Source organism: Ammospiza nelsoni, chromosome 14 (genome assembly GCF_027579445.1).
Source record: "Ammospiza nelsoni isolate bAmmNel1 chromosome 14, bAmmNel1.pri, whole genome shotgun sequence".
Lineage (NCBI taxonomy): Eukaryota > Metazoa > Chordata > Aves > Passeriformes > Passerellidae > Ammospiza > Ammospiza nelsoni.
The window spans coordinates 18338337-18356521 of NC_080646.1; the positions used below are offsets into that span (position 1 = coordinate 18338337).

At 57.8% G+C, this 18185-nt stretch overlaps 2 protein-coding genes across 5 annotated transcripts; both read left to right on the forward strand.

Moving 5' to 3' along the window:
* The first annotated feature begins 1237 nt into the window (after positions 1-1237).
* SNX1 (sorting nexin 1) lies at positions 1238-13827 on the forward strand. The gene is made up of 15 exons (XM_059482051.1): positions 1238-1411; positions 4288-4390; positions 5205-5338; positions 5849-5915; positions 7335-7378; positions 8286-8427; positions 8920-8998; positions 9244-9319; positions 10357-10470; positions 10596-10689; positions 11598-11803; positions 12394-12537; positions 12867-12947; positions 13233-13304; positions 13414-13827. Exons 1-15 carry the CDS (start codon positions 1280-1282, stop codon positions 13462-13464), a joined length of 1539 nt encoding a protein of 512 aa, XP_059338034.1. The 5' UTR covers positions 1238-1279; the 3' UTR covers positions 13465-13827.
* Positions 13828-13997: 170 nt separating this feature from the next.
* Positions 13998-18110, forward strand: SNX22 (sorting nexin 22). Of its 4 annotated transcripts, none has more exons than XM_059482309.1 (6): positions 13998-14463; positions 16979-17062; positions 17151-17255; positions 17359-17453; positions 17574-17650; positions 17758-18110. In XM_059482309.1, the coding sequence occupies exons 1-6, from the start codon at positions 14392-14394 to the stop codon at positions 17853-17855; spliced, it is 531 nt and encodes a 176-aa protein (XP_059338292.1). In that variant the 5' UTR covers positions 13998-14391; the 3' UTR covers positions 17856-18110. The 4 variants fall into 4 exon arrangements, with proteins under 4 accessions (XP_059338292.1, XP_059338293.1, XP_059338294.1 ...); XM_059482310.1 differs by having other exon boundaries at positions 17577-17650; XM_059482311.1 differs by lacking the exon at positions 17359-17453.
* Positions 18111-18185: the final 75 nt, after the last annotated feature.

Sequence of the window (18185 nt, forward strand, 5' to 3'; positions counted from 1 at the left end):
AGGATGATGGTGACCCATGACCATGGGCTGTCACTGTCCTGAGGGGGAACAGGGAGTGTGGGGCTCATCCTGGAGTGTTTTGGGGTGTATGGAGCTCATCCTGGAGTGTTTTGGGGTGTATGGAGCTCATCCAGGGCCCCATACCTGAAGATGCCCCAGGATGAAGCCCATACACCTACCAAAGCCTCCCAGGATTAATTTCAGGATTAACCCCATACAATACCCAAATTGTATGGGGTTAATCCTGAAACACCTTCAAGGTGTGTGTGTCATCCTGGGATGTCTTGGGGTTATCTGGAGATGTCTTGTGGGAGTGTGGGGTTAATCCTGGGATGTCTTGAGGTTATGGAGCTCATCCTGGAAGGTTTGGTAGGTGCATGGGCTTCATCCTGGAGCATCTTTAGGATATGGGGCTCATCCTGGGCTGTTCTGGGGTCATTAAGGGCTCATCCTGGTTTACCTCCAGGGTATGAGGCTTAACCTGGGATGGTTTTGGTGGGATAGGATTTATCTTGAGGTGCTTTGAAGGGTATGGGTCTCATCCTGGGATGTCTCAGTGGGGTGTAGGGTGCATTCTGGGCCTTTTTAAGGTCTGAGGCTCATCCTGCAAAATCATGGTGAGTATAGGACTCATCCTGGGATAACTTAAGTGTTTTAGGGCTCATCCTGGGATGTCTTGGCGAATATATGGGGTTCATGCTGTGCCATCGTCAGGGTCTGGGACTTATCCTGGAGCATCCTGGGGGCGAATATGGCTCATCCTGGGACATCTTCAAGGTCGGTGGCTCATCCTGCGACACCTGGAGTGGTATAGGGCTCATTCTGGATGCCCTGGACTTTGCACGGGGTTCATGCTGGGGCATTTCTAGGTTATGGGGCTAATTCAAGGCACAGGGCTCACCCTGCGATGTTTTTGTGGGGGGGAGGGGCTCAGCCTGGCCTGTTCTGGGTGATACGGGAGCACTCCCCGGGCTGTGAGAGCACACGGGATCGGTGCCGGGGTCCCGCTGTCCCTCAGCCGGGGCGCGGCGGGGCCAGAGCGCCCTGAGCTCCCCGCGCTCCTCCTTCCGCCGCCACAATGGCACGGCCGCACCCCCGTTTCCATGGTGACGACGCGCCGCCTGCCAGCGGCGCCGCCCATTGGCTGTCGCTGTCGGCGGGGGCGGGGCGAGCAGGGACGCTGCCCAATCCGCAGCTCGCCCGCATCCGAGGCCCCGCCCCGCGGGCTGAGGCGTGGCGGGCGCTTCCGGCGGGGCGGGCGCGGGCGGAAGCGGCGGCGATGGCGTCGGGCGGCAGCCGCGGGTCCCGCTCGCCCTCCCCGGCCGAGCGCCGCCCGCCCCCCTTCCCTGAGCACCAAGGGCTGGGCGCCCCCGACAGCGACTCGGAGGGCGAGGACATCTTCACCGGCAGCGTGAGTGCGCGCCGCCCCGGGGCGCTGCGGGGCCGGGCCCGTGTGCGAGGAGTTGCCCGGGGCATCCTCTGGGCTTGGTGAAAATTGTGCGGAACAAATCCCCCGAGTAAAGCGTGAGGGGGCGATGCCTGTGGTGTGGTGTCCCCTCAGGGGGAGCCCGGGCGGGGCTCGGAGCGCTCCCGTGGCTGCGGGACCGAGGGAAGGGTTGTGCTCGGCCGCTCCCGTGTGCCCGGGCTGTTCCCTCTCTGATCCTGCTGAAATCCTGCCCAAGGCCGGGGTGGGTGGAGCTGGGAGCAGCCTGCTCTGCTGGAAGGTGTTGTGCCCACGGCAGCTGGTGGAGCAGTGTGGGGTTCAGGGGCAGCCACAGCTCAGCCTCTTCACCGTGAGGCTTCCGTGGGGGAAAGGCTCCGTCTGCCTTCCCCACATCGTCAGCTCTGCTCCCCTCCACACCCACAGGGTGCTGCCGTGGTGCCTTCATGCTGAGATTGAGCCTGGTGAGGTGACAGGAGCCATCCAGTGTCCCCTGCTCACCAGGGCTCTGTGCTGGGGGGTTTATGTACCACCAAATATTCCAAAACCCTCCTGGGGCTGCAGGAGGGGTTTGGAGCCTCTGGTGGCACTGGCTCAGCAAACCAGGGGCTGCTGCACAAATCCGTGCTGAAGGGGAAGGTGTGAAGGGGGTCAGCAGCTTTCCTCGTTTCCAGCAGTCTCCTGTGCAGCACATCCAGGTTGCTGAAGGCTCCTGCTGGCATTTCCCAGGTTTGCTCCAGGCAGGGACCAGCAGGCAGGAGGGAAGCTAAAACTGGCTGGTGCTTTCCCAGTCTGCTGAATTTCCCCAGTCAGCCTCTGGTCCTTGGAATCAGCATCTTCATGGGGCAGGGATCTCAGCTAGAGGGGCCCCAGAAGCCCTTCCTGCAGGCTGGAATGCTCTGGGAGCCTCTGCCCACCTCACCCAGGCTTTTTGCAGCCTGCCAGGTCCAGCTGGAGGCGCAGGAGGAGTTGGTGTCTGTGGCAGGAAGTTCTCCAGGAATGTTCTGCTGTTTCCCAGCCCAGGGAGGCCTCGAGCAGGAGATTGTGGCCATGACCAGATGAACCTGCTGGGAATGGCCTGGCCAAGCTTCTCCTGCCCCTGCCACAAAGCCCTGGGGCAGCTCCTGCCTGCTGTCTGTGAGCTGTGCTTGTGCTGTGCAGCAGGGAAAAAGAGATTTGGGCAATGTGGATGGACTGTGACCTTGTGAGGGTGGAACTCACACTGCTCTGGGCAGAACAGCAGCTGGGTTTGTTTGCAAACCTGGGAAAGTCCAGCCCTGGGCCTTGCAGGAGGAAGGTGCTGGTCCCTGTGGCAGGCACCAGGTCATGGAGATTCACAGCAGCTGGAACTTCACAGGAGCTTCCTTTGGTGAGGAACTGGAGGCTGTGGGAGGTGGATGGATGGTCTGTGGCCCACCAGGAGGGGTGAGCACTGAGTGCCGTGGGATTTCATGGGAATCACAATCCCAGTGCTGGCAGGGGAGGCTGCTGAGCCCCAGCAGCTTATCAGTGTTTGTGGAAGCCTGTTGTAGCTAACACAGGCCTGTTCTTGTGACCTGGTGCCTTTGCTTGGCTGTGCCCTTGAACGTTAGGCAAACACTCTGTGGGCAGCAGGGGAGGCAGATCAGCCTGGCTGCTGTTCAGGAGGCTCAGCAGCACCTGGGAACCAGCAGGGCAGGGTTTGGGTCAGACCTGAGCAGGAGCAGAGCTGAACCTCTCCTGTGTGTTGACAGAGTTGGATCCCTGTGCGAGCACAGCCCGTTCTGGGCTGCCCCCAGGGATCAGCCCTTCCCAAGGAGCTGTGTTTCCCTGTGTGAGGGTCAGCCTGGCACAGGGGCATGTTGGGGTGCTGAATCAGCCCAGACATGGCTTGTGTCCTCTATGGGCTGATCTAAGCAGGCCACAGCTCCTCTGCAGCAGCAGATGGAGAAGTGGGAGCAGGGCGTGGTGCTCACGTGTCTGAGGAACTGAAGGAACCGAGGAACTAAATTCAAGGCAAGCTGGGAAGCAGTTACAGCAGAAAACCACTTTGTCCATGCACAGTGGGCTTCTTTATGAGCCTGAATATTCCCTGGGGGAGCAGAGGAGCAGTGTGAGCCCTTTCCTCATGGGTCACCACTGGCACCAGGCCTCTTGTTGGCTTGGACACCAGTCTGGAGGGATGTTTGCCATGGAGGGCTCTGCTCCCCATTTCCATTACTAACACACACAGCTCCTGCCTTTAACTGCTGAGAGCACTCCCTTGTCTAGGAAATCATCCTAAAATACAGCAGCTCTTGCCACCAAGTGAGTGTTTTGATGGCTGTTTTGTTTTTACCACCTTAAACAAAAGCTGCCTCAGCACAGCCTCACTCCTTCAGGAGTGACCTGATCCCATGGCACTGCCCTGCTGGAGAGAGTGCCAAGGAGTCTCTGTTAGAGCTCCATTACTGCCCATCAATGACCTGTTCTGTTCTCTGCTGGGACCTGCAGAGCAGCACTGGCTGTCCCCTTCTTCCTTGGGGGAAGATATCCTTGGGATATCTGCCTGCCTGCAAAATGAGGGATGGTGTGGGATGCAGGCATCCGTAACAGGAATGCTAGAGCAGCTCTGTCTTCTGCTGGGGAGGACTGGTTGGCATGAAAGCTCTCAGGTGGGCTGTCCCCTTGTTCCCAAGTCTGTCCCAGCAGACAGCATAGTCCTTTCTGGGTGGAGAGTGGCTCCAGAGTTTGGTGTGAGTGGCATTCCTTAAGAGTGGCAGAAGGGTGAGGCTGAAGGGCACAGGGTGGTGGGCAAGGAGGGTGACACGTTTTCTCCTCCATCCCTCAGTGTGTGACCTGCCTTTGACCTTTTAATCCTCTCACAGAGCAACTCTGCAGCCCTGAAAGAGGAACCTCCTCTCCCTGTGAGCAGCTCCTCCCAAGAGAACGGAGTTCATGTGGAGCAGGATGACCAGGACCTGTTTGCAGGTGAGTCTGGGTGTGCTGGGCCTCTCTCAGCCCCAGGCCTGGAGTGATAGCCCTGAAATCCCCATAACCAAAAGCAGATCATCAATCCTTATCTCAAACACATGTTTGAGTCCACTTGCTCTGGTGTTGTGTTCAGGAAGGTTGGAGCAGCCCCTGCCACAGGAGAAACTGTTTGGGAGCTGAGGAGGATTAAAATGAGATTTTTGTTGCCTTAAGCCCTGAGGTGATGAGTGTCTCCTCAGAGTTTTCCTTCTCCACCGTCTCCTGGCTCCAAGCCAGTGGAAGAAGCATCTCTAGTAGAGACCTGGCTGTTCCCAAGGGACAGGAGACACAAACCCCCTCAGCAGGGGAAAGTGAGGAGAGTCAGACATCCCCCAGCACTGGCGTGATGGGCTGAGAGTCAGTTCTGTATAATTCTGCTAAGAGGTGGGGGTTTTAACATATCCCAGGTGGAGAGGTGGCCTGGGAAGGATTCTTCCTCCCAGGTACAATCATCTGCCTTGGCTTTAGCTGCTCCAGGGTGCAGCTCCCCATCAAGGAGGTGATCAGGGAGAGGTGATGCCTGGCTCCTTCTGGAACAAGAACTTCCTTGGATTGCCATGCTGGTCTCCAGCAGGAGTGTTCAAATGCTCTTTCTGCAGTGACAATGCTTTGTTGTGCTCTTCCACTGCTTAGAGGTGTTCTCCCCATGGATTTCTTTGCTCATTAGGGTTGTTGTTACCTCCTGGATCCCACAAATCAGAGAATGTTCCAATTGCCTTTCCAGAAATCCTGAAAAAGAGAGAGGCTGACCCTTGCAAACTTCTTTTGGCAGATGCCACCGTGGAGCTGTCCCTTGACAACACTCAGAACAACCAGAAGAAGGAGGTGCCCAAACCCTCCAGTCCTGTGCCCTCATTAGATGTAGCAGCAAGGTCTTCTAGAAACCTTTCAAAGAGCTATGAGGAGGTGAGAATTCCAAACTGGCTTTGGCAGGGACCTCTCTGTGTTCTCAGTTGGAAACATGAATCTTAAATGATGTCATTAATATGTAATTGCCTTATTGAATGCCCTGATTTGTATCTCAGGCCATCAGTCTGGGACTGATAACCACTGCAGTGGGGCTCAGCTCAGCCTGGTGGCATTCCTGCTCCTGTGGAGGTCCAGATTCCTTCCAGAGCTGTCACAGTGCTGGATTTTGCTCCTGAGAGGGTCCCAGCTGTGAATGGGAGCTCTGCAGATTCTTCCTGGGGCTGAGCACTTTGTGCATCAGTCTGGGCAGAGAGTGGGGTGGGAACAACAAGCCCAGTGTGGGATCCTTGCCTGGACACAGCAAGGAGGAGCTGGAATGGTTTATAGGACACTCCTGGCCAGACTGAGGTGCTAGAGCTGGGGGCAGGCTCACCATGATGCTCTGGGGTGGGTTCAACCCTGATTTCCTGTTTTCACTTGCTGTCCCTCTGTGCTTTGTCCAAACAGCTGGAGGAGGAGGAGCAGGAGGACAAATTTGACCTGACTGTAGGAGTGAGTGACCCAGAGAAAGTTGGTGAGTACAATCCTGTAGGGAAAAGGGCTGGGGGAGCCAGGCTGGGCCCTGCAGCTCCTGCCTCTGAGCACAAACCTGAGCCTTGAATAACATTTCCAAGGCTTCCTCTGGCATCTTAAAGAAATGATGCTGCACAAAGCCCAGGGTGAGAATGAGCCAGGCAGAGTTAGGTTCTGGAAAGCCCAGAGCCAGGTTTTTGGGACTGTGGTGACCAGCTTGGCATGACCTCCAGGCAGCACTGCCCTCTGTGCAGCTGGCATGGGCTAAGCAAAATTCCCTTAACCTGAAGCTGAGGGCATTGCTCCATGCTCTGGCACGTTCCCTGGAAGCTGGGCTTGCCAGGGAAACGACTCTGGCTTCAAAATGAGAAGCAGGAGGGTTTCTGTCTGTTGAAAGAGGGGTCAGAGTGTCACAACCAGCCATGTGGAAGTTCTGGGGTGCAGAAAACCCAGGGGGACAACAGATCCCAGGCAGCAGAGCAGCCCCACGAGTGTTCCCACTCCATGGCCTGTGATCCCTGGAGCTGGGAGGTGTCAATCAGATGTATCTTAAGGGCAGCACTGGAGCTCAGAGAGTGCCCTTCAGATGAACTGCCAGGTGAACAAGGGGATTTCTGTGTGAGCTGGAGCAAACTGCCTGTGGTGTTCCAGGACCCAGCCCCATCCAGGCTGCCTTGCATCCCCTGAATGGACTGTTTCATGTGCCCCACAGCCCTTGAATTGTTGGGTGTGAGCAGATGTGTGGAGCCAGCCCAGAGGCTGCTGGCACAACAAGTGCCCAATTGTCAGGGCTGGCTCTGTAGGAAGTGTGGGGAGGCAGAAGCAGGTTGGGAAGTGGCTGCTGGGCAGGAGTCCAGGGCCATGCAGCAGGATGCTGCCTCTGGTTCTGCAGGAAGATCCAGGGCTCCATCAGACCCGAAATCAGGATCACTGAGGCAGGAAAAGGTCAGGAGCCTTGTGCTTTGTGCCCAGGGAATAGTGGGAAGTGCTGATGCTGTGATCCCAACATGTGATGGCATTCACAGGGGTTCTTGGAATGAGGGAAGAGACAAAGATCTGACTCCATGTTTCAGAAGGCTTGATCTATTATTTTATGATATATATTATGTTAAAATGATACTAAAAGAATAGAAGAAAAGGTTTCATCAGAAGGCTGGCTAAGAATAGAATAGCCAAGAATGATAACAAAGGTTTGTGGCTCGGCTCTCTGTCTGAGCCAGCTGACTGTGATTGGCCATTAATTAGAAACAACCACATGTGACCAATCACAGATGCACCTGTTGCATTCCACAGCAGCAGATAATCAATGTTTACATTTTGTTCCTGAGGCCTCGCAGCTTCTCAGGAGGAGAAATCCTAAGGAAAGGATTTTCCATAAATGTTGTCTGCAACACCAACACCTCCTTTCTGTTTTCCTTAGGGGATGGCATGAATGCCTACGTAGCCTACAAAGTGTCAACACAGGTATGTCTGACCCCTCTGTGTCTGATTTTCCATTATTTTTCCATGCTTAAAGGCAGCTGGACTGTGTGTCCTCAGCCAAGCCAGCAGTGACCTAAATAAACAGGAGGCCTGAATGCCTTGTTCTGTGGATTCAGGAGTTATAATCCACAAAGGATGAGCCCAGCAGAGGAATAGGGTTGGAATCTGTTTGAAAGGAGACTGGCTTTATTTTCACAGCCGGTTCCCTCTTTGCAGCCTTGGCCGAGAGGGATGCTCAGCATTGCAGGGAGCAGCAGGAATGGCATCCATTGGGAGAGTCCCTGAGCCCGGGGCTGCTGCTGAGGGTTCTGTGCCAGTGGCAGCAGCAGACTGAGCTGACCTGAGCTCAGCACTCTCTGCAGAGTGCTGCTATAGTTGCATTCACATCAGCACCTTCTCCCCTCAGTTTCCATGAGAAATGCAGCTGCTGGAATGCTTTGGAGTCTGGCTCTGGGCTCTGGAAAGTTGCTCCAGCTGCCTGTACTATGGCTGCTGGGCTACAACCTGTGGTCTGAAGAAGAGACAAGAGGATTTGTTATCCTTAATTCCTGCTCTGCAAACTCAGTCCAAAGCCCTGGTGGGTCTAGGTGGCCTGAGGGGTGTGTCCCTGTTCCCGTGTGGAGCAGGGATGATGGGATTAGGCAATGGGCAGGGCTTACTAAGCAGCCCACGGCTGCAGGAACAGCTGTTTGTTATTTAATGCCATTAATTCTGCTGCTGGGTCCAGGGAGAACCCAGCTGGGAAAGAAACAATGGAAAACCTGGCCAAAACCTGCTTTGCTCACTGCTGACATCTTGCAGAGCTGGTGCTGTCCCACTCCACCCCAGAGATGCCAGCAGGGCCAGGCTTTCCTGGGGGAGTGTGACCCACGTGCCATGTGTTCCCCAGACCAGCATGCCCATGTTCAGGAGCAAGCAGTTCTCAGTGAAGAGGAGGTTCAGTGACTTCCTGGGGCTCTATGAGAAGCTGTCGGAGAAGCACGCCCAGAACGGCTTCATTGTCCCTCCGCCGCCCGAGAAGAGCCTCATCGGTGAGTCAGGACTGCCCTGCACCAGGGCTGCCCCTCCACAGCTCCCCTGAGCCCTTCTGAGGGAGCCCTGGGCCCAGGGACTGCCCTGCAGCAGCCTCAGAGCTGGCAGGGAAATTAATCTGGGTTCCGTGGCACACACAAAGCTCTGGCGCTGGAGAGCTCTGCAGAGCTCACACCTGGAGCTCTGCACTTAAATCCTTGATGGAGTTCACAGGTGCCTCCCCACCTGCTTGGTGAAGAGTAAAACCTCAGTGGTGTCACTGAATTGCTGTTCACTTGAGTTCAGCCCATTGCTTTGCCTCTTTCCTGCATGTCAGTTCCTTGGGTGTGAGCATATTTCAAATTTCCAAAGTCTCATTCCTGTTGTAAGATTCCTCTCCTCCACTGTCACCCTGATAGTCTGTAATAAACCACTTTCCCTTGTAATAAACCACTTTACCTCGTGTGTAGAGTTTGGAGCAGCTCATTAATCACATCTTCCCTCTGTGCTAGGCATGACCAAAGTGAAAGTTGGGAAAGAAGATTCCTCCTCTGCAGAGTTCCTAGAAAAACGTCGGGCTGCTCTAGAGAGGTATGACCCCCTCAGCTGGCCCTGAGCTGGTGAGGGACCTCAGAGAGGGCTGCTCTTCATGGTGGCACCACCAAATTCCCCAGGGAGACAGGAGAGCTGCTGGGTGAATTAGAACAGTTGCTGGCTCTGATTTCCAGCCCCCCAGCTGCTGTTCTGGAGTAAATACCGAGCCGTGATGGACAGATTTAAAATCAGAAGCTGGATTTGCTGCAGCCAGAGTGACTCCTGGAGTTGTTCTCCCACAGGTACCTACGGAGGGTGGTCAGCCATCCAACCATGCTGCAGGACCCCGACGTCAGGGAGTTCTTGGAGAAGGAGGAGGTCAGTAGGGTGGAGTGAGGAACCCTTGGGAGTGCTGAAGGAAATGGTTCTTGAGCAGTTAATGAGGCAGGGTCCCCCCAAAGCTCAGTGAGGAGTGGGAGCTGCTGCTGGCACCAGGTGCCCACCAAAGCTGCTGAACCATCCCCTCAGCTGGGAGAAAACAAACAAAAAGCTTGTGGGTTGAGGTAAGGGTAGGGAGAGATCACTCAGCAGGTGCCTCATGGGCAAAACAGAATCATCAGAACCACTTAATGTAATGGCTGCCAGATGAAGAAGGTGAAAGAACTATAGTGCCTTTGTAAGTAACATTATTTAGTATGGTCAGACAAGCATTTTATTCAACTTCATTCTGACGGGTTGTTTTTGGAACAATTGACTAACCCTCACCTTTGAAGGTTGAGTAAATTCCTTTTTATTGTCTATATATATTTATTTTGACATCAGAATAGGTTCTGTTATACAAATGTTCTCAAGACAGATGTGATGTTTAAGTGCATAAATAGGTAAAGACAACACTGGAAAAGGAGGGAACAGGGCAGAAGCTCCTGCAGTGAGTCAATTCCAGACTAACACAAATTGAAGACATTACAAGAAATATACGAACACAGTTTAAAGCTTCCAGCTTGGGCTGGAAGGGATTTCAAAAAGCCCAACTCATTCCACCCCCTGCCAGGGCAGGAGCACCTGCTGCTATCCCAGCTTGCTCCAAGCCTCATCCACTATCCTTGGACATTTCCAGGGGTGGGGCAGCCACAGCTGCTCTGGGAAACCTGTGCTAGAGGCTTATCACCCTCACAGGGAAGAATTTCATCCCAATATCCCATCTGTCCCTGCCCTCTGGCAGTAGAAACTCATTTCCTCTTGCCCTGTCACTCCAGGCCTTGTCCCCAGTCCCTCCCCAGCTCTCCTGGAGCCCCTTTAGACACTCAGGGGCTCTGAGCTCTCCCTGGAGCCTTCTCCTCTCCAGGTGAACACCCCCAGCTCTCCCAGCTCCCTCCATCTCCTATGGCAAAGCAAACTTTTCTATTCCTTTCCAGCTCCCAAGAGCAGTAGGAACCCAGACCCTGAGTGGAGCAGGAATAATGAAGATGTTCAACAAAGCCACGGATGCAGTCAGTAAAATGACCATCAAGATGAACGAATCGGACATGGTGAGTGTGGGGCACTTCTGGGCATCCCTGTCCTCACTCCAGAGCTCTGTGCCCTTCCCAGCTGCAGCTCTGGGTGCAGGGAAAGCCTTCCCTGTGAGAATCAGCCCTGCATTTGCCCATTGCAGTGGTTTGAGGAGAAGCTGCAGGAGGTGGAGTGCGAGGACCAGCGGCTGCGGAAGCTGCACGCGGTGGTGGAGACGCTGGTGAACCACCGCAAAGGTGACAAGGGACACACCTGGGCTGGGCCTGGAGAGGGTCACCATTGTCCCAGGGACACTCCCAAGGAGCTGGGACAGTGCTGTAAAGGACCCTCTGTCCCTTCCTCCTGGGAGATCAGAAATGGTCACCCCAGTTCTTGTGTGCAGCTCCACAAGATGGGATGGCAGCGTGGAAGGGAACCGGGGTCCTGTGGGATCACGGAATCCCAGGGTGGCTTGGGGGCTAAAGGAGCCCTAAAGTCCATCTTGTTCTACCCCCTGCTATGGGCAGGGACATCTTCCACTGTCCCAGGGTGCTGCAAGCCCTGTCCAGCCTGGCCTTGGGCACTGCCAGGGATGGGGCAGCCACAGCTGCTCTGGGCACCCTGTGCCAGGGCCTCAGTTCCCTCACAGGGAAGAATTTTTCCCCAATATCCCATCCATCCCTGCCCTCTGGCAGTGGGAGCCATTCCCTGTGTCCTGTCCCTCCATCCTTTGTCCCCAGTCCCTCTCCAGCTCTCCTGGAGCCCCTTTAGGCACTGGAAGGGGCTCTGAGCTCTCCCTGGAGCCTTCTCTTCTGCAGGCTGATCATCCCTAACTCCCTCAGCCCGTCCTCATGGGCCTGAATGCTGCTGCAGCAAACCTGAGCAGAGCTGACCTCTGGGAGTGGGGATGTTTCCCTTCCTCTGCCTTTTTCACCGACTTCTGCAAAGCTGTGCCTGTCCTTGGGCTCAGCTGTTTCCCTTTTCCTTCCCTTTCCTGCTTCCCTTTTCCTCATGGCTGGGAGCTGCTGGCTCTGACTGAGCCAGTGCTGCTCTCTCTGCTGGTACCTCCTGGAGCTGTGGGGAGGCAGCTCCAAGGGCTGAATCCTCTGCTGGGGAGCTCCTGGTGCAGCCAGGCCTTTCTCCTGACCCCCATCCCGTTCCCCAGAGCTGGCATTGAACACAGCCCAGTTTGCCAAGAGCCTGGCCATGCTGGGGAGCTCAGAGGACAACACAGCCCTGTCCAGGGCCCTGTCCCAGCTGGCTGAGGTGGAGGAGAAGATTGAGCAGCTGCACCATGAACAGGCTAACAATGATTTCTTCCTCCTGGCCGAGCTCCTGGGGGATTACATCCGCCTGCTCTCGGTTGTGAAGGTGAGGATTCCTTTGCTCCTGCTCCTTGTGCCCATTGTAGGCTCAGGGATGCCAGGAGGTGTTCCAAACTCAAGCGCAGGGCAGGGAGAGGGTGTGCAGGGCATGGCCTCCTCGGGCAGAGGGAAGCCTTGCTGGTTGGGCAGGAGTGCCCTGGGTGGGTTGGAAGATGGTTGTGGGTCAGGCCTGGCTGTGCTGCTCTTCTCCAGAGGGGATGTGGAGCGAGCTCAGGGCTGGTGGGTGACCCCAGCCCTTCCAGAGGTGAAGGCTGAAGCTGTGAGCTGCTAACCTGTGATACAGGGGTGAAAACTGACCTGCCAAGTGCCTGCTGTGGCATGGCCTGAGTGCTGAGTGCTCCTGAACCTGGGCATCAAATCCACACAGCCCAGCTGGTGCGCTGGGAAGAGCAATCCCATGGGAGGAGCAAGTCCAGCAAGCTGACCCCTTCCTGCCCCAAAGGCCAGACCACCATATCCTGGGCCCACTGCTCCATACAGGAGCTGTGGATGCTCCGGTCTGTGGTGTGGCTCAGCTTTGGTCCAGGAGCTCCAGTGTCCCCTTGTCAGGAGAGCTGTGCCCCTCCTTCCCCCCAGGGAGCCTTTGACCAGCGCATGAGGACCTGGCAGCGGTGGCAGGATGCCCAGACCATGCTCCAGAAGAAGAGGGAGATGGAGGCCAGGCTGCTGTGGGCAAACAAACCCGACAAGCTGCAGCAGGCCAAGGATGAGATCTCGGAGGTAGGGAACGGAGCGTGGGGTCTCTGCTCTGCTCCTGCCCTCCCTGCTGCAGTGGGGAAGGATCTCCTGGGCTGGGGAAGGATCTTCTGGGCTGGGGGGCCCCTCCTGAGCAGGAGGGAGAGGTGTTTGTGGCTGGGTTACACCAAGGACCAAGCCAGCCTTGAGTGAGGCTGCTGGTGCCTCCTGTGACTTCCACGCCAAGGCGGTGCCAAGGGCTGAGCTCTGCTCCAGCAGCCCCTCTCACAGGCACAGTGGTGGCTCCAAACGCCCATGGAGAGGGGGCAGGGGCTCCTTTTCCCGTGCCCACGGTGCCCTTGCTGTCCCTGCAGTGGGAGTCGCGGGTGACGCAGTACGAGCGGGACTTTGAGCGCATTTCTGCCGTCATCCGCAAGGAGGTGATCCGCTTCGAGGTACGTGGGGCAGCCCCTGGCACTGACCCGGGCTCCTGCCCCTGCTCCTGCCACAGCAGCATCCCTGAATCCCAGCATGTGTGAGCTGGGGTGTCACTGAGGGGGCTTCCCACAGGGAATCTTAAAATGGAGCTGGGTGGGCAAAGATCCTCTGTGTCCCTCCCATGTGCTGCTCTCCTCACGGGGCCCCAGGAGGAACAGCAAAATCCTGCTGGTTTCTCCTTCCCCCTCCCACACTCTGGAGGGTTTTGGTGGCTGCTCCAGCCTCATGGCCATCTCTTGCAGAAAGAGAAATCTAAGGACTTCAGAAATCATGTCACGAAATACCTTGAGACGTTGTTGAACTCTCAGCAGCAGGTGAGTGCTCCCTGATGTGGATTTATGTCCAAGTTCAGGCCGTGCTTGTGAATCTCTCAAGCATGACCCATCCTCAAGGCTCCTGACTCTCTCCCTCTCCTCCCTGCAGCTGGTGAAGTACTGGGAAGCGTTCCTGCCCGAAGCCAAGGCCATTTCTTAATTGGACTGAGCAAACAAACCTGAATTTTGCCTTTTTTTTTTTTTTTTTTTTATATACACTATACCTCCTCCTCTTTTCCACGTGAGCGACCCCTCGTTCCACATGCTGGGGCTGGTAGAGGTGTCACCCCCAGAAGAACAGCTTGTGAGCCAGTAACTCTTCTAACTGTATATTTTTCATTTAGCAACATATATTTTCTTACTGAAGAGAAACTAGTTTCCTGCTTCCAGACCAGACCCGCAGCCAGGGGGTTAATGAGATCTGGCAAATATCTATTTTTCAGGCTGGGTTTTAAGGCTCTAATGAATTATCTTACTCCTGCAGTGCCATTAAAGTTCTGTAATAAAACTTCTATCAGGGCAAGCAGGCTCTGGGTGTTTGGGGTGGATGGGGAGGGGTAAGGGTGCATCCCTGGAGGCAGCAGAGCCTCCCCCGTGTTGTGACGGGACAGAGGTGACCTTGGACTGCTCTGGCCACCTGTCCCCGCTCTTGATTAGGCTTTGGCTCTGTGCCTTTCCCCCGGTGGAAGCCGTTTTTGGGATCTGAGCTCAGCGGGGCTCTGTGGCGATCCCACTCTGTCGCATTCCCCAGGAATCAATCCACGCTGGAGCTCTCAGGGCTGCGGTGCTCCTGCCCGCCCTCCCTTACCCGGGATTGCTCCTTCCCCCCTCCCAGCCTCGCGTGTGCGCTTTATCAAAACCGATACCCGCTCAAAAAGCGAAAAGGCAGCTCGGGCTGACTTCCCTCTTTCCTTTCCCCTTATCCCTGGAGCCGGCTCCCTGCGGCGCCTCCGCGGCTCCCTCAGTGTGCGCTCCGGGCCCGCCGCATCCCCCCGGGCTGCCCGGGGCCCTGACCCGCCGGCGGCGCTCGGGGCGGTCCCTGCCCGGCCCCGGCCCCGCTCCGGGCCGTGATCGCCGAGTCCCGGCCATGATCGCCGTGTCCATCCCCGCGGCGGAGCCCCCGGCGGCGGCAGCGCGCAGCCCCGAGCGGGCGCACACGGTGAGGGACGGGACGGGACTCGGGACTCGGCTGTGCCCTCCGGGGACGGGGCTGAGGGCGGGTGAGGGTGGCTCCTCCTGCCCCGGGAGCTGGGGGTCGCCGCTTGTCCCCAAGGTGTCCTCTCGGCGTGCGAGTCCCTCCCTGCCTTTCCCCTTTCTCCCTGCTCTAGGGGTTCGCTCCCTGGCACTGGAGGTCCCCGAGTTCCGACGGGGTGTCACCCTCCCGGGGGATTTGTCGCTCTCTGGCCCAGGAGTCTTCCACGTGCCCTGGGAATGGAGGTCCCTGCGTGTCCCTGGGGCCTCCCTGCCGGTGGCAGACACAGAACCCCTGCCTCTGAAAGGGGGTGGCCGTCTCTGCTCCCGGGGCTGTCCCTGCTCCGGGGTTGTGGGATCCAGCGTTTTGCTGTCCCCGCTGGCTGCGGGGTTTGCAGGTTTCTGCCTCTCCCCAGGGCTCTCTCCGTGCCCAGCGGTGCTTCCTCCCTAACCCAGGGGCTGGCTGGGGCGCTCTCCTGTCCCACCTCCCCCATGTCCTGTTCGTCCCCGGGGTCGGGGTGTCCCTGTGGGCTTAGAGGACCCCAAACAGCCCGGGGAGAGTCCCCGGCAGCCACAGCAGATCCCAGACCCGGGGGTTCGGGCGGGATCCCCACAGGGGCCGCTGCCGATGGGGACCCTTTGCCCTTGAAGGAGGGGATGGGGGACGTGGGCAAGGTGAGATTGTTTTGGCCTGGGGAAGGAGGGGCTGGAGGCCTCTGCCTGTCACTGCAGGGTCCCAGCCAGGGGAGCACAGACCCTTCACCTTTGAAAGGGGAGAGGTCCCTGTAGCCCCCATGGCTGGGGGTTCCCTTCCTTCCCTGGCATGCCCCTCCGGCTCTGGCACTGGAGGTCCCCTCGTTCCCTCAGGCCACCCTGAAGTCTCCCAGCCTCAAGGGTTGCAGGTCCTCAAGTGCCCCTGGGTGGTGCCCACCTGTCCTGGGGCCCTGCCGGGGGCACCTCCTGCCCTGGAAGTCGGGACTTTGTGTGTCTGTCCCGCAGCTTCCCTGTCACCCCGAGGTGCAGGGTCCTGCCTTGTCCCCAGGGTTCCCCACATCCCAGGGGTGCCCCCACTTGCCCCAGGGGTTGGAGGCTCTTTCTGCCCACCCCGGGGTCCTGGTCTGGGGATCTTGTCTCTCCCATGGACTCCCCACCTGCCCCCGAGGGTATCTCTATGTGAGTAGGGACTGAGGGTCCCAGGTGTAACTGGGGAGCCCCACTTGGCCCAGGGGCTGCCCCAGGGGCTGTTCCTTTACCCTGGGGATCCCCTCTGACCAGGTGCCCCCTAGGCAGGATGTTGGGGTCCCTGTCTGTCTCTGGGTGCCTGCTTGCCCTGGGTGTGGAGGGTGTGGGGCTCTTAATGTGCCACCAGGGTGTCCCCAAATCCTCCAAGTGCTCGGGGGGTTCCCAGCAGCTCTTACCTCCTCTCAGGGGTCCCAACTGTGCAGTGAGTGAGGAGGCACAGGGAGAGAAGGGCAGATGGGATCATTGCCCTGAGGAGGAGAGGTCCCCAGCTGTCCTCAGGGATCCCTTTGTGGGAAGGGGGACACAAAGCCCTTGAAGGGGAGGGGATGGGGGTCCCTGGCCCAGGGGGTGCTGGGCAGAGGCCCCCACAGGGTTCCTGTCTGAGGTGGGTCCTCTGCCCTTCTACCTTGGCCTGGGGGGTCCCTGTGGGATGGAGATGTCTGTCTGTCCTCAGGGGCCCACCCTTGACAGCAGGGGCTGTCCCTGGCCTGGGGGATCCCCACTGGAGCTGGGGGGACCCCTTGCCATGGGGGAAAGAAGGGTTCTCCTGCCTTCCCCAGGAGGGTGGAGATCCATGACTATCCTTAGGTAGGGGACCTCACCTGCCTTGGGGAAAAAGGGTTGTCTCCCTCTGTCCCATTGGTTTGATGTGCCCACGTGTCCCTTCCTGGTGTCCCTGCACACCCCAAGGTGTTGGGGATCCCTGCCAGCCCCAGGGTCGCTGTCTGGTGGGGTTTGGGATGTCACACCTTTCTGTGTTCCCCTTGGAAGGGGGGAATTGTGTCCCATCTGCTTGTGGAGGTCTTGCCTGGTCCCATGGTGCCCCCCCTTGGCCATGGGGGTGTTGGGGGTCTGCCGTGGAGATTGGGGGTCTCTGCCTGTCCTGGAGAAGTGGGGGTGGAGTGCCCCACGTGCTCTCCACAGGTGTGTGAGTTAGAGGCCCCTACCTCCTCTGGGGGCTGATGAGTGTGGTGAGGGTGCTGAGGCTGGGGATGGTGAGGATGATGAGAAAGGTGAAGATGATGAGGGATAGTGAGGGTGATGAAGATGGTGAGGACAACAAGCATGGTGAGGCTGGGGCTGATCAGGGTGGTGAGGATGCTGAGAATGCTGAAGATGATGAGGCTGGAGCTGCTGAGGATGATGAGGGATGGTGAGGGTGGTGAAGACAGTGAGAACAGTGAGCACGGTGAGGCTGGGGCTGACGAGGAGCACGCTGTCTGTCTGTCTGTCCCCTGCAGGTGTTCCGGGTGGAGGTGCTGTGCAATGGCCGGCGGCACACGGTGACCAGGCGCTACAGCGAGTTCCAGGCGCTGCACAAGCGGGTGAGAGCCCCCAGCTCTGCAGGAGGGGACGAGGGAGGCCTGGCCTCACCCTCTCTGGCCTGCCCTGATCCCCCCACACCTTCCCCAGATCAAGAAGACCTGCAAGGTGCCCGACTTCCCCCCACGCCACGTGCCCAACTGGATGCCCAAAGCGCTGGAGCAGCGCCGGCAGGCCCTGGAGGTTTACCTGCAGGTGAGGGTTTATGGCAGGGTCAGGCTGGGTTTAGGGCTGAGGAACACACGGTGGTGGGTTTGGGAGGGGTTTATGGGGTGCTGACCCCCCTGGGGCATTGCAGGGTGTGCTGTACCACAACAAGGAGCTGCCCCAGGACATCCTGGACTTCCTGAAGGTGCGGCGGTGCCAGCAGAGCCCCAAGGGCAGCAGCCCCCCGTGAGTAATGAGTTCTGCTGGCACCAGGGTTATCCCACACGGCACTGGGATTGTCCCCCTGCCCCTAACGAGTACCTGGGGTTGGGGACAGGCTGAGGACTGGTGTCCCCTCTCCCACAGCAGCACCAGACTCCTGCCCCCCCAGCGCCCCACTGTCGGCTTCTGCTCGGATCCCTACGTGCGGCCACACGGCCTCGGTAAGGAGCAGGGCTCCAAAACCTCCAAGAGGCTCCTACAAAGGTGCTTCTCCTTCAGTGGGGCCCAGGAGGGACCCAGCTGTTACAGCACCCCCATTTCCTCACAGAGCTGCTCCCCAACACCGTCCTCAGTGGGGTCCTGCAGGGCCTCTACCTCCCCCTGAGCCGTGTCCCGGCCTGGCAGCACCCCCAGCCTCTGGAATGATGAGTTCCACCCAGCACCTGGGGATGCAGTGGGGAGAGAAAGGATCCCTGTGGTGAAACTCACTCCTCCCTGCTGGGAGAAGCCAAAGGGATGTTGGGAATGCTCTCCCATCACCACGCAAAGTGCCTTTGTTGGCAGAGAAGGAGCTCTGCCTTCACCCCTGCTGCTGTGGGCAGTAGGAGCCTTTGGATGCTGAATGGTGCTGGAAAACCTCTCTGCATCCAGGCTTTGGTGCAATAAATCTCCTGGATTTGACTGACTGGCAAAGTGCTGTGCTGTGGAATTCTCCAAAGCAAACCCAGGGCCAACTGTGGCACTGCTCCCAGCTGG

What these genes read in the sequence shown, in the direction of transcription:
- SNX1 (XM_059482051.1), top strand. Translation starts at nt 1,280, where the DNA reads ATGGCGTCGGGCGGCAGCCGCGGGTCCCGCTCGCCCTCCCCGGCCGAG. An exon ending in GCCCGAGAAGAGCCTCATCG is followed by an intron (nt 8,428 to 8,919) that starts GTGAGTCAGGAC and finishes CCTCTGTGCTAG; the next exon opens with GCATGACCAAAGTGAAAGTT. An exon ending in AGTTCTTGGAGAAGGAGGAG is followed by an intron (nt 9,320 to 10,356) that starts GTCAGTAGGGTG and finishes ATTCCTTTCCAG; the next exon opens with CTCCCAAGAGCAGTAGGAAC.
- SNX22 (XM_059482309.1), top strand. Translation starts at nt 14,392, where the DNA reads ATGATCGCCGTGTCCATCCCCGCGGCGGAGCCCCCGGCGGCGGCAGCG. An exon ending in TCCAGGCGCTGCACAAGCGG is followed by an intron (nt 17,063 to 17,150) that starts GTGAGAGCCCCC and finishes CACCTTCCCCAG; the next exon opens with ATCAAGAAGACCTGCAAGGT. An exon ending in CCCAAGGGCAGCAGCCCCCC is followed by an intron (nt 17,454 to 17,573) that starts GTGAGTAATGAG and finishes CCTCTCCCACAG; the next exon opens with CAGCACCAGACTCCTGCCCC.